General features: G+C 38.0%; 1 protein-coding gene across 1 annotated transcript in view; it reads left to right on the top strand.

Annotated features, from left to right (window-relative positions):
* Positions 1 to 14,307, top strand: part of SETDB2 (SET domain, bifurcated 2) — an 80,318-nt gene extending 66,011 nt beyond the window's left edge. Inside the window, exons 6-13 of the mRNA XM_006837697.1 lie at positions 2,210 to 2,326; positions 2,867 to 3,036; positions 6,163 to 6,388; positions 6,882 to 6,981; positions 8,644 to 8,725; positions 10,769 to 11,103; positions 12,846 to 12,934; positions 14,190 to 14,307. Coding sequence (XP_006837760.1) covers positions 2,210 to 2,326; positions 2,867 to 3,036; positions 6,163 to 6,388; positions 6,882 to 6,981; positions 8,644 to 8,725; positions 10,769 to 11,103; positions 12,846 to 12,934; positions 14,190 to 14,307 — 1,237 coding nt within the window. The remainder of the gene's footprint in view (positions 1 to 2,209; positions 2,327 to 2,866; positions 3,037 to 6,162; positions 6,389 to 6,881; positions 6,982 to 8,643; positions 8,726 to 10,768; positions 11,104 to 12,845; positions 12,935 to 14,189) is intronic.
* The last annotated feature ends 594 nt before the right edge of the window (positions 14,308 to 14,901 follow it).

The raw sequence follows: 14,901 nt of genomic DNA on the forward strand, positions 1-14,901 counted from the left end.
CAGCTCTTGGACCTCTTCAATTCTTCTATTTGCTTTAGCTTCTCTACACTGGAGAGCAAGTTTCAGAGTCTCCTCTGACATACATTTTGACCTTTTCCTTCTTTCTTGTCTTCTTAATGACTTTTTGCTCTCTTCATGTATGATGTTCTTGATGTCATCCCACAACTCTTCTGGTCTGCGGTCTTTAGTGTTTAATGCATCAAATCTATTCTTCAGATGATCTCTAAATTCAGGAGGGATAAATTCAAGGTCAAATTTTGGTTCTCGTAGACTTGTTTTCATTTTCTTCAGTTTCAGTTTGAATTTGCATATCAGTAATTGATGGTCTGTTCCACAGTCTGCCCCTGACATTAATAGATCTCAAAAATATCAAATTGAACAAAAAAGTAAGTCGTAAAATACTGCTTTTGTTGTTAAGTGATGTTGAGTTAGTTCCGAACCATAGTGACCCTCTATAGTGTTTCTGAGGAGCTGCCTGTGAATTTGAACTGCCAACCTTGTGGTTCAAGCTAACCCTGTGGTCCAGTCCTTATCCTACAGCTCATACCAGCACTTTTTATCCATAGAATATCCATAATCCATAGAATAATAGCTATAGTAAAAATTTTAAAACATGAAGAACGATAAGACTATATTATTATGTATCTAAAAGTGTAAAGAATACCACACCAAACCCCTTGAGTGTAGTTTTATTTGTAATGGCTTACTGCCATTCATTGGAAACCCTATATGGGGTCACTCTGAGTCGGAACTGACTCAACAACACTTAAAACAAGAACATATATGGTGTCAAGAACTCTTGGTGTCATAGTGGGTTAAATGTTGGAATGCTAACCGCAGGGTCAGCAGTTCAAACCCACCAGCCTCTCTTCAGGAAAAAGATGAGACTGTCTGCTCCTGTAACAATATGTAGTCTCACAAATCCTGTGGAGCAGATTTACTCTGCCCTATAAGGTTGCTGGAGTCCTGGTGTAGTGATACAGGATAATGTACTAGACCGCAAGGTTGGTGTGAACCGTAAGGTCAGCAGTTCAAACTCAACCAGCTGTTCCTCGGAAACCCTATACAGGGTCGCTATGAGTCAGAACCAACTAGATAGCACTTATCAATAACAAAATAGGGTTGCTGTGAGTTGGAATCCATGGCAGTGGATTTGGGTAGGTTATGTATGGTGTATGAGCCCTGATGTGGTACTATAGGATAAACACTGGACTGCTAACCTCCAAGTCAGACTGTTCAGACCTAACAGCCACTCTCATTATGAGTTGGAACCAACTCATTGGCACACAACAGTACAACATGCTGGCAGCTAGTTCTGGGTGAGGGTAACGGAATTTATTATATTTGTTATTGTTGTTGTTAAGTGCCATAGAGTCAGTTCCAACCCATAGCGACCCTGTATAGGGTTTCCGAGGAGCAGCTTGAACCGCCAACCTTGCAGTTCAAACGGCTTTTGCAGTCTGGTGCATTTACCCACAGTGTCACACCAGTAGTTTTCTGTATTTTTTTTTTTAAAGGAATCCTGCTGGTGCTGTGGGTTGGGCTAAGACTGCTAATTGCAAGGTTAGCTGTTCAAACCTACCAGCCCCTCCACAGTAGACAAATGAGGCTGCCTGATCCTCTAAAGATTTACAGTCTCAGACACCCTGTGGAGCAATCTGCTCGGTCCCGTAGTGCTGCTGTGAGTTGGAATTGACTCAATGGCAATGTGCTTGGTTTGGGTTTGGGGTACTTTTCAAATAAACTTTGCAAGCAAAATCATATAAAACAAAGCACTGCAGATTTTTACAACCAACCATAAAAATCCAAATTAGTAAATTCATTGATTTTTTCCCCCCCTTTTCAAACAGAAGCCACTTTATGACAAATACTTGATGAGTAAATCGAATACAGTGCAGTTTATACTTACTTATAAACTTTTGGTAGGTGTGACTTTCAGAGAGCTGTCTTGTTATGTGCTATCCAGTCAGTACCAACTCATGGGGACCCTGAATAAGGTTTGCAGGAGTGGCTGGTGGGTTTGAACTGTAGACCTTGTGGTAGCTTACCCTACAGCACCTCACTTGTTGTTGTTGTTAGGTGCCATTGAGATGATACCGACTCATAGCGACCATATGCGTAGAAGAACGAAATACTGCCTGATCCTGGGCAAACCTCATTGTTGTTGCTATGCTTATTCTGACATCTCCACCCATTGCCTTCCTTTTAGAACAAAATGTGCATGTCTTCAGCTGACTGCAAGGAATGCTAAGACTTGTCCCTTGTCAAGTAATACAATAACCACTGGATATAAATATAAAAGACTACAGAGACGTGTACCTACTGGGTAAGATTCCTTCAGGATTTGTTGCAGGTTGTTTGTATCTTTGAAGGTAGGTATTTTTTCATTGTGGCCTATAGTCATGTAGATGTTGTCAAATCACAGTTTATAATACCAAAAATCTAAATTATTTATGGATTTTAAAACACTGTATATTTTTCTTGGAAATGGAGATCAAGACTACACATAGCATACAGAACATACTTGAACACTCTGCTTTGAGTCTAAATGCCAGGCATAGTCTCAAGCACTTTGTAAGCACTTCCTTATTTAATCTTTACAGAACAACCCTATGAAGTACATACTCCATGTAATCCCCATTTTTAAGTGGGAAATTAAAGCATGGAAAGGTTAAGTAGCTCATTCGAGGTCACACAACTAAATGCTGGAGCTATGAGGGAACCCAGGCAGTCTGGCTGTAGGAACCTTCCTACTTCCTCTGTGTCTCTTAGTGACTATCAGTGCCTGTGAAGTAGCAATGCAAATTGTTTTTGCTTTAATTGAGGTTATCTGATTGATTTTCTCTTTTGTATATTTTACCGACAGCATTTATGAGTGCAGCCTGTTGTGCAAATGTAATCGACAGATGTGTCAGAATCGAGTTGTTCAGCATGGTCCACAAGTGAGGCTGCAGGTGTTCAAAACTGAGAAGAAGGGCTGGGGGGTTCGCTGCCTGGATGACATTGACAGAGGGACATTTATTTGCATTTACTCAGGTAAGACAAATTCGCAAGTTATTTTCTAGTAGGATCGACATATCTGTATCCCCCTTTTGCCAGTCAGGCCATTGAAATCTTGTAGCAAGGACAAGAGCAACAAGGTCAGTGATACCAGGAAGACAAGGGACTAGGAATTTGAGCACTGACAGATGGTCCAGAAAAGAAAGGTTTAGAGAGAAAAACTGGATTGTTACATGAGGGCTTGGTAAAGTACAAGGGTAAGGGAAGATTTTCTAAATAAGACTGCTAAATAACTGATTTGCCAAGGGAAAAATCACCAGTCATCGGACTATCTTGTTGAATGTTTCTAGTTGTGATTAGAATTTTAAAAGTTAATTTTGTTAGTAATGCCTGTGGTTCAGGTAGTGACAGGCAACAACTCACTCCATTTCAGGAACTCCAGAAAGTCTGCTGTCAAGCAGAGCTCCCTAGCCAGTGTTTTGGAATCATGTGGTTAGTGCTGCGTTCAGGCCAAAGCCCACAGGTGTGACGTGTCAGACTCCAGCAGTCTCATTCAATTATGAGAGTGCCACACAAAAATTCTCATTGCCTGTGTGTGCCAGCTTGGGAACCATGGCTCTAGAGCGAGTCATAAAGAAATAGCCTATACTGTGTCTGAGCAGCTAGGCAACACAATCCGTGCAATCCTCATCTTAAATTCTAGGTTCATTTCTGTGAGGGCATGAAGTAGTCAGAATTCAGAGTAGTAACACTTGACTCCTCCCTTCCTCATAACATGTGTTCCTGTTGTTGGGTGCTGTCAGGTTGCTTCCAACTCACAGTGACATCATGCGACAGTAGAACTGTCCCGTAGATTTCTCTTGGCTGTAAACTTTGTGGAAACAGATGGCCATGTCTTTCCACTGCAGAGTGGCTGAGGGGATTTGATCTGACAACCATTTGGTTAGCAGCCAAGCGTTTAACCATTTATGTCACCAGGGCTCCTTATATAACACTTCTAGACACATATACTCCACAACCTACTAGACATCTCGTATTTCTCAAAATAACTCTTGTTTGAAAACAGCTGCCTATAAAATGCCAGAAACTACCCATGAAGAAACTACCTGCATTGCTTAAAAATGCACTGGATATATCTCTGCTCTAAGGTCATATGAGAATATCCAGCTGCTAATTTTGACTTGGTAACTCATTTTGAGTCCCTTGAAAGAAAATGCATAAACTTTGACAAAAATGTTAATGTTGGTCTAGGACTATTTATGAGAGCAAAAGTCACATAGCACCACAAATTTTAACAGATTTCTTTTAAAGAATATATAGGTTTCTATGATAAAGCATTTTTAACTAAACACAAAATCTGCATTTTAAAGTTCATTCCTCTAGTTATCGAGTATACTTTCTGATCCATACTTTTGTTTCATGTATTATAGATAAATGTTTCATGTAGTACCAAAACAGACAAATGCTTCTATTAGATGCCTTGTATTTTTTCATATGGAAAAACATGAACTAAATCCCTCATTCATCTTTTTTTTTTTTTTTTAATGTTTTATTGTGAATTATGTTCTTTCCACGTCATCATCTCTGCCTCCATCTCTACTGTCACTGTTTCTCTGAGTAGGGTCCCATGCTCTGCTCTTCTCCCTTGATGGTCCCAGGGACCTCCACTCTTAGACTACAAAGTCAGACACTTCCCTCTTTTTGCTACAAAACATCTACCTGTACAATTCCAACCCTCACAGTCAGTCCTGATAGCAATTATCCACTATTGTGCCACATGAGTGCTATCCCCATCTCCTTTCATCAGTCCATTTATTGTTTCTTGCAACACTTTTATGTTGTTGTTGTATGTAGTTGTTGTTGTTAGATGCCATCGAGTCAGTACCGACCCATAGTGACCTTATGCACAGCAGAACAAAACACTGCTCAATCCTGGGCCCACCTCACTACTGTTGCCACACTTGAGTCCACTGGTGCTGCCACTTGGACAGTCCTTCTTCTCATTGGGGGTCTTACTCTTTTTCTCTGACCCTCTACCTTACCAAACATGATATCCTTCTCCAGCGACTGCTCCCTCCTGACAATATGTCCAAAGTATGAGAGACGAAGTTTGGCCACCTTGGCCTCTAAGGAGCACTCTGGCTGCACTTCTTCCAAAATGGATCTATTTGTTCTTTTGGCAGCCCATGCTACTTTCAATATTCTCCTCCAACACCATAACTCAAAAGCATCAATTCTTCTACAGTCTTCTTTATTCACTGTCCAGCTTTCGAATGCATATAAGGTTATTGAAAGTATCATGACTTGGGTCAGATGCACCTTAGTCCTCAAGCTGGCATCTTTGCTCTTCAACACTTTAAAAGGTCTTGTGCAACAGATTTGCCTAATGCAATACGTCGTTTGATCTCTTGACTGCTGCTTCTGTGAGTGTTGATAGTTGATCCAAGAAAAATGAAGTCCTTGACAATTTCAATCTTGTCTTCGTTGATAAGAATGTTGTTTATTGGTCCAGTGGTGAGGATTTTTGTTCTCTTTATGTTGAGATGTAATCCATACCAAAGGTTGTGCTCTTTGATCTTCATCAGTAACTGTTTTAAGTCCTCTTCACTTTCAGCAAGCAAGGTTGTATCATCTGCATATCGCAGGTTGTTAATGAGTCTTCCTCCAATCCTGATGCCACGTTTTTCTTCATAGAACCCAGCTTCTCAGATTGCTTGCTCAGCATACAAGATGAATAAGTATGATGAAAGAATACAACCTTGTCACACACCTTTCTTAATTTTAAAACATTCATTGTTCCCATGTTGTGTTTGAACAACTGCGTCTTGGTCCAGGTACAGATTCCTCATGAGCACAATTAAGTGTTCCAGAATACTCATACTTCACAATGTTGTCCATAGCGTGTCATGATCCACACAATCAAAAGCCTTTGCGTTGTCAATAAAGCACAGGTAAACATCTTTCTGTTCTTCTCTGCTTTCAGCCAAGATCCATCAGACATCAGCAATGATATCCCTCTTTTGTAGAATGCATTAATATGTTTATGTTCATTCTAGAAATATGGTACACAATACTGGGTCCTGTAGTTATAGAGCAGAAATAGAGATGTCTGTTTGCTGCTTATAATTATATTTTGTTCAGACTTGTACTATTTTCTTTTAGGAAGATTACTAATTAGAGCTAACACTGAGAAACCTGGTGCTGTTGATGAAAATGGGAAAGAAGAGGATACTATGGAAAACATAATTTCAAAAAAGAGGAAAATGGCAGTTCCATGTTCAGATTGTGAGGTTGAAGTTATCCCATTTGAACTGGAAAAACATGCTGGAAGGACTGAGGCTGAGGAGTATCCACCTAAGCTCAGTCCAGAATCCAAAGATCCTGTTACGTAAGTAAGAATTCAATCAAGGTTGATCTAGATTTTTAGTGATCAAAAGTGGTTTTTCCTTTCTTTTTTTAATCTCTCCCATCTCACTCTTATAGATCATCTTACTTCAGAAATGATATATAAAATATTCTAAAATGCTTAGATTTAAAAATCTAGCCATCATATTTTATGTCCTTAGTTTTCCATTCCTGAAGAGGTTTACCTTGCATGACTTTAAACAGTTTCTGTATGGATAGTTAGAATTTTTGTTATTCTTTATATTTTCTGTCACCTTTTCACTTATAAACCTTTCATAAGCTTCCTTCATTTTTTTACGCATTTCAAAACTGGTTTTGATTCTATTTATCCAGTGAGAGATAGGCATAAATGTTGCTTACGTAGACTAATTTCTAATGATAATAAGTATTTATGTAACAATTTTATCTACTTTTCAAGGTTCAAAAAAGAGAATTATTAGTGATATAAAGAATAATGTTTTTTTTTTCCTTTCCAGGGAAATGAAGTATAACAATATTTCAAGAATTCAGTATTATCCTGCCATTAGAAATCCTGAAAACAAGACAGCCATATTTCAAGACAATGGGAAAATGATGGTAAAAACTGAAAATGTAGATTGGGCCCTCTAAGAATATTAATTATTAATGCCCTCTAAGAATATTAATTATTAAATATTAATATTAATAATTAATAATTTTCTACCTAGTTCATATTGTTTGTGCTACTTAGTAATGTATACATAGTATTTCTTTTATTGTTGTTGAAGTATTGGGACTGTATTTTATTTACTTGTTATCCCCCCTTGGCAATTGGCATGTTCTCAACTTAATATATGAGGTGTATATTAGTCCTAACTTGCTAATGGACTCCATTGAGACTGAGAGGCATCTGGTTCTGAGACCTTATAGAAGTTCAAGACTTAATGGTGATATAAAGAAAAGGAATGGAGGAATCTATGTCAAGGAGAAGATTTTGAGATATAGGTAAAAGAAGAGATGCAGCCAACAAAAGAATCATCTAGAAAGTGACATTTTACAAGATGCACATTCTGAACTAAGAAGGCTAGTCAGACCCTGAAATTTTCAAGAAAAAAGGATATAGGAAAAAGAACAGAAACTGATTCACATAGGGCTTGTTGAAAACAAAAGCTTGCTCTAGGTGCAAAATATTGCCCTCTGCCCAGTAACAGTATGGTAGGTACTTCCTCAGTATCAAATAATGATGAAAAGATTGAGTCATAGGGTCACAGAGACCTAGGTTTGACCTCTAGTTCTTCCCACCATTCAGATGACGTCTCTATGCTTATTTTTCTTTGACATTAAAATGAAGGCAATTCTATCTCAGACTTATGAGGATTGAATGAAATAAACATCATAAAGTTTATTGAACACCTGACTAAATGCTCAGTAATTATTGATCATTCCTGAATAATAATAGTGGTCAACATTTACTCCACAATTAATTGGTGTCTAACATGTTAAGTATAAACCCCTCCTGAAGTTATAACCATTTAAAGTGATTGCAATGTCAACAACTATAACAACAGGCAGCTTCTTTAGCCAGTCAAGTAGAAACTAGCCAAGGAATGTTTTTATCTTTGTACATCTTAGTTGAAGACAAACTTATAATCTGGTACCAATGCTTTGTCAGTAAGCCCACCCACTGCCATCAAGTCACTACCGACTGTTAGTAGTGTAGTGGTGGTGGTGGTGTGCCATGGAGTCGGTTCCGAGTCATAGTGACCCTGTATAGGATTTCCAAGGCTGTAAATCTTTATGGAAGCAGAAAGCCTCATCTTGCAGCCTGTATATAGAATAGAGGAGAACTGTCCCATGGGGTTTCCAAGGCTGTAATCTTCTTGATGGAAACAGACTGCCACATCTTTTTCCCATAGAGTGGTTGGTGGTTTCAAACCACCAATCTTTTGGGTAGCAGCAGAGTCACCAGGGCTCCTGACTTTCTCAGTACTGAGGATAATTAGAATCGAGGGATACAAACATTTTATTTCTAAAACAGTTCTTAAATCTTTGTAACTATGGCATGATAAAGTCCCTAGAAATACACTTGTAGACCACAGCCAAAAGAAGCTTATACATGTTTGCTCAATTAATGCAAAGACTCAAATGACATCAGCTTTGAGACTTTTCAAGATAATTTAGCACCTACAGCCTATGAAGATTTAAACTTGATTAAAGAGGTCTAAATGCTGAATAATTTTCCTGATCTAAAAATTCAATATACCTTTGTTTTCTTTTAAGGGACTTGCCTCTTCAGAGACTGTTGCCTCCGAATTTGAGCCAACCGTAGTACATCTGGACTCTAAAGCCAAGAAAACAAAAAGTAGGCATTATTTCAATCTATAATTCAGCCACCTCTGTATTCTGCCTTTGTGTACCTTTCTTGCTCAGTACTTTTCACTCATTTTCACAGACTCAGTAATAAACAAGCTGCATGAAGGTTACAACTTGTCTAAATCAGAAGTTGGCAAACTGGGGTTTGCAGAGCAAATCCAACTTTTTGTTTAGGATGGCACAAGAGTTTACAATGATTATAGTATTTTTAAATGGTTAGAGTAAAACAGAAGCATTGCATTTCATGAGACTTGAAAACTATTTGAAATTACAATAAAGGTATTATGAAAAAAAACAGCCACACATTCATTTACATATTGGCTTGATTGCTTCCAGACTTCAACAGCAAAGTTGAATTTTTGCAGCAGAGATCATGTGGCTGCAAATATGTACTTTACAGAAACAATTTTCTGACTACAAGTCTAGATGCCAGCAGTGAGCTGATACATGTGATGCATGGGAGGATGGGGCAGGTTAGATGACTCATGATTCTACAGAGTCCATGGATGTTACCTCTGACTTTAGAACTACACTGTCCAAACAAGCCATTTTCCAACTCTATTGGGCTCCTCTAAAAATGAAGACACCTGGCTCTCCTTCTGAGAGCATGCTGAACTGTTGCTGCCCTCAGTACTCATCTTTCAGAGTTACCAGTCCCTGTTACTCCACAGTTAATATTGGTACTTTTGATTTCAATATATCCCTAAGCAGGGAGACAGACATTGCTGAGAGATGTCCCTTTTAGAGGAACTGCCTCTTCTCCTTTTGAGTCCTCTTGCATCTGTAACCCCAGATACCCACATGGTCTTAAAGGGTGGGGACTTGGGGAAATAGGACAGTTCCTGGATAGAAAAGGTCTGTAAAGAAAGCATGTCTTATGTACAAGCTTGTATTATTATTTTACCATTTAATACATGTGGGCTCACTAATAAAGACTATTATTGTTTTTGGTTCTTTTGCCATTTTCAGTGCTTGCTACAATATATAGTGCAGGCAATGCAAAAATCCTAATTATATATTTTTATGCCTCACAAGTAACCCAGGATTTTTAAAATATCAGTACATTTAGGAACACTAACCAGCAACTGTAATGATGACATCATGAGCATTCATTTTAGAGAAACATAATTTCTTTGTGCCACTGAGTTAGTTGACACAAGATGGCTTTTTGTAAATAAATAGGTGATTTTATTTATTCCATAAGATACACATCCATACTGTTGAATAAAGTCTCAAAAAAGTATTTCCCTTATTGGGTATGAAAAGTGATTATTCTATTTCCAAAGCTTAATTGATAATTAAATTGTAATTGTTTGATCTTTAGCAGTAACACCAAACTCTAGCATGTAATGTACATAATCCACAGTACTACAGTTGTTGCTGGTGGAACTTGGAAAGCGGGACTGTGACAGGATTTTATCAATCCTCTCAATGAGGTCTTGCAGGCCTAGAGTACCTCCTGAGTACCTATTATATTACAGCTGTTTAGAATATACTTAAGTGCAGATTGTAAAATTGAAGAAAGAAGAAAGTCATTTTGTTGAGAGTAGAGGTTAGACATATTAACAAGGAAGCAACATGTAGGTTCATAAAAAGGCACAGTGATACAGTTGAAAGAAGGCAGGTTTTAGAGCCAAACTTTTCTGGGTTGGTTATTACAATTCTCACTATTGTGGGTCAAGTGATCCCTTAACCCCTCAGAGTGTTAGGGTTTTTATTTGCAATATTAGGGTTTTATTACCTACCTTAACACATTATTGTCATTGTTGTTGTTAAGTGCCATCGAGTCCATGCCGACCCATAGTGACCCTGTATAGGGTTTCCAAGAAGCAGCTGGTGAGCTTGAACCACTGACTTTGCAGTTCAAACAACTTAGCAGTCTGACGCATTTAGCCCACAGCGCCACACCGGGACTCCAACACATTATTAGGATTATCAATAAAACAACATTTAATTAATTAATCATGTTACTTTCAATGTTATTGTTCCACGAAATGTATTTCCTGACAATTCCTTCCAAAATTTCTATTAGAGGGCTCAACCTCAGACCAACTTGAACATTCTGAAAACAGTCTGCTGATAGAATCAGATGTCATTGATATAACTAAATGTAAAGAAACTCCACCCAAGATTATGTGTAACCAAGCAACTACATTGGATAATCAGAAGATAATAAAGGAATTTGAGGTTCAAACACAGAAGCCCCAAGAAAAATCCCCAGCATCTCAAAGTCAGCAGTTCTTTTGTGATGCAGGATTGCCAAGTGAAACCAAATATATTTCACCTGATGATCCAAGAAAGTTCAATGAAGGGAGTCTGTTTTTATTGGATGCCACAAAAGAAGGAAATGTGGGCCGCTTCCTTAACGTGAGTATCTGTGGTGAGATTGCTATTTCTAAATTGTTTTTCTGTGCTTCTTAGCAAAATCATGACAAAAATATGATTGCCAGACTCTGAAGTCAGACTGCCAGGATTCGAATTATTCCTCTTTGCAAGTTAGGATAATTAATTAATATAGAATCCTCTCACTCAGTGGTATGGCGCTGTAAGATGAACACTAGACTGAAAGGTTGATTTGAACCAAAAGGTCATTGGTTCAAACTCAGCAGCCCCTCCTCGGAAACCCTGTACAGGGTCGCTATGAGTTGGAACCCACTAAGTGGCACTTAACAACAACAACAACACTGCACTGGTTTGGTGCTGTATGATAAGCACTGTAATGCTAACCTCAGGGTCAGTGGTTCCAACTCAGCAGCCAGTCCTTGAAAACCCTATAAAGGGTCGCATGAGTTGGAACTTACTCTTACTCGATAGCACTTACCAACAACAACATTGTCCTTTGACTATTGTGCTACTTTCTGTAAAGAGAACACAACAGGAAGCTGTTAAGGAGGTCCAGAACAAAGGATCATTGTGGCTTTGTTTCCAGTTATGGTGAATGGTGGCTGCACGAAGAGCACCTTAAGTCTGGTTTGACTTCTCCTAATCCACAAATCCACACACCACCTGGATCCCTCCCTCGTTAATCAAGAAAAACCAGACCTTTGCTTTGCTTTACTTGCTTGCTTTTTGTTTTTTACTGTTGTTATTTTTCTGCATAGGTAATATATTCTACATAGATAATATTTATATGGTTAAAAAATTAAAATGAAATAGTAAGTCTTATCTTGAGAAATACTGGGCCCCCATTTGCCTTACCTCCACTGTACCCTTTATAGGTAATTTTTATTTCTTGATTATTTTTCAGTGTTTCTTAATGCAAATATAAGTAAGTATAAATATATGTTCTTACCGCTATGGGTCAGAACTGACTCGATGGCACTTAACAACAACAACATTATCACCCTTAATTACAAAAAAGGTGGCTTCAAGTCACTGTTCCATACCTTGCTTTTTATGTTAACAATATATACCGGAGATGTTTCCATATCAGTACACAGAGAACGCTCCTCATTCATTTTGTTTGTATGCTTTGGGTTATAACTGCGTAAATGTCACTGAGTGGATATGCCAAGGTATATTTAACCAATTTTCTGTATATGCACATATAAGTTGTTTCTAAACTTTTAATAAACACAGTACTCAATGAATAATCTTCTACATAGTTTATTTTACATGTGGAAATATATCTGTGGGGTACATTCTTAGCAGTGGGATTGATGAATCAAAGAATAAATACATTTATTATGAGGGGGAGTTGTACTATTTTGCATTTATACCGATAAAAATAAATTGTTGTTAGTGCCGTCAAGTTGGCTTTGATGCATAGCAACCCTGTGTAGGTTTTCCAAAGCTGTTAATCTTTATGGGAGCAGAACGCCTTATCTTTCTCCCATGGATCAGCTGGTGGGCTTGAATGACCAGCCTTGTGGCTGGAAGTCCAGTGCTTACCCTGGAGAGCCACTAAGCTCCCAACCAGCAAAATATGCGTGTCAAAATAGGGCTTTTCTGAATTGATTATAGCTTATTAAAATTATTGGCATGAGCTATGATATTTTCTGTGTAAACAATGAGGTGTGTTAGAATAGTATTCTGATGCTTAACACACAAGGCATCAAACATTATTATATCTAACCTCTGTGTCTTTTTTCTCTTCTTTTTTTTAACAGCATAGTTGTTGCCCGAATCTCATGGTACAGAATGTCTTTGTAGAAACACATGATAGGAATTTTCCATTGGTGGCATTTTTCACCAGCAGGTTTGAAATTTACTGTGCTTACATGTTTGAATTTAGAAATGGTCACTTTAAAAATAACAGTAGCAACTTTTTTTTCTATACTGGAGCCCTGGTGGCATAGTGGGTTATGCAGTGAACTGTTAACCGCAGGGTCTGTGGTGTGACTCCACCAGTTACTCCATAGAGAAAAGGTGAGACTTTCTACTCCTGTAAAAATTTACAGCCTCAGAAACCCGATACAGGGTTGCTGTGAGTCAGAACCAACCTAATAGCATACAACAACAACAACAATAGAACATAAAAAGGAGATAAATTCCATTATTCCAGAATTTCTTGTGCTCTAGATTATTTAGTTATCTCCTATACTGTTCTTAAAAGGAGCTTCCCATAAAGATTTACAGCCTCGGAAACCCTGTACACGGTCACTATGAGTCGGAACCGACTCTACGGCACATAACAACAACAACATACTGTTCTTAGTCAAAATTTGAACAGCTGAAATTTTATAAGACAACACTCAAGTGTTGGTTAGGTGTAGGACTCACTCTGACATAATATGGCCTCATCAACATAAAAAAAAAACAAAAAAAACGAAAAAGGTCATATCAGCAGGTACATTGTTATTGCTAAGTGCCATTGAGTCAGTTCTGACTCATAGTGACCCTGTATACGGTTTCTAAGAAGGGACTGGCGGATTTGAACCACTGACTTTGCAGTCCAGTGCTTATTCTATAGCACCACAACAGGAGGGGTATTTTCAAAAAAAAAAAAACCAACTCCCTGTCATTGAGTAAATGTATAGGGTTTACAAGGCCGTAAATCTTTACAGGAACAGAAAGCCTCATCTTTTTCCCGAGCAGCAGCTGGTGAGTTTGAACTGTCAACTTTGTGATTACAGTCCAGTGTTTATCCTATAGTGCCACCTGGGTTCTTTATACATTGGAAATAAAATGCAAGTGATTGTTATTAATGCAAGATCTGCCCTAAGGGATAGGGGGACTCTGGTGTGGTGCTGTAGGATAAGCACTGGAGTGTTAACTACAAGGTTGATGGTTCAAATCTACCAGCTGCTCCTTGGAAATCCTATACAGGGTTCCTATGAGTTGGAACAGACTTGAAAGCACTTAACAATAAAAAGGGATGGGGATGGTGGAAAGAATAGATCGTAGTTTTGAGAATGGTTAATGATGTTAATGTAAAACTTGATATAATCGAGTGTGGTTCATTTGTTCATGGTGATTTATGTTTTGTTTTAATTTTGATTTCTTCTTTCTAGGTATGTGAAAGCAAGAACAGAACTAACATGGGATTATGGTTATGAAGCTGGGAGAATGCCTGAAAAGGAAATCCTCTGTCAATGTGGGGCTAATAAGTGTAAGAAAAAAATATTATAAATATGTAGCTAATGCCTGTTCATGAAATTTGTTTATGGAGCTTAAATTAGATCCATGTAAAAGAATCCTTAGTTATGGAATCTGAATTCATCTTCAGGAGGTCCATATTTTATTTCTGATTTCATTTGTATGACTTGGAAATGCTTGAAACAAAATAAGGAAATTTTCATACTTATAGCATCTCTTTATTCTTATTCAACTTTATACAGGTAGAATGGAAGTGTATATTGGAAATTCACTGTATCATTTGTAACTTATTTGTAAATTGTGTATATTAAGAGAAAGGTCACAATTAAATTCAGCTGTTTCTAATTGTTTCTTTGTGGTCATTATTCTTTCATTCATGCCCCAAACCAAGCCCACTGTCATTGGGTCGACTGTAACTCATAATGACCCTGATGGACAAATTAGAACCGCCCTATGTAGGGTTTTCTAAGATTGTAAATCTTGATGAACGCAGACTGCCATGTCTTTCTCTCACAGACCAACTAGTGGGTTCGAGCCATCATCCGTTGTGGTGAACATCTGAGCACTTTAATCACTGTATTCATGCCCCAAAGAATCACATTTCACCTATAAAATTTATGTTTAATT

Source organism: Chrysochloris asiatica, unplaced genomic scaffold (genome assembly GCF_000296735.1).
Source record: "Chrysochloris asiatica unplaced genomic scaffold, ChrAsi1.0 scaffold00022, whole genome shotgun sequence".
In the NCBI taxonomy this organism is placed as follows: domain Eukaryota; kingdom Metazoa; phylum Chordata; class Mammalia; order Afrosoricida; family Chrysochloridae; genus Chrysochloris; species Chrysochloris asiatica.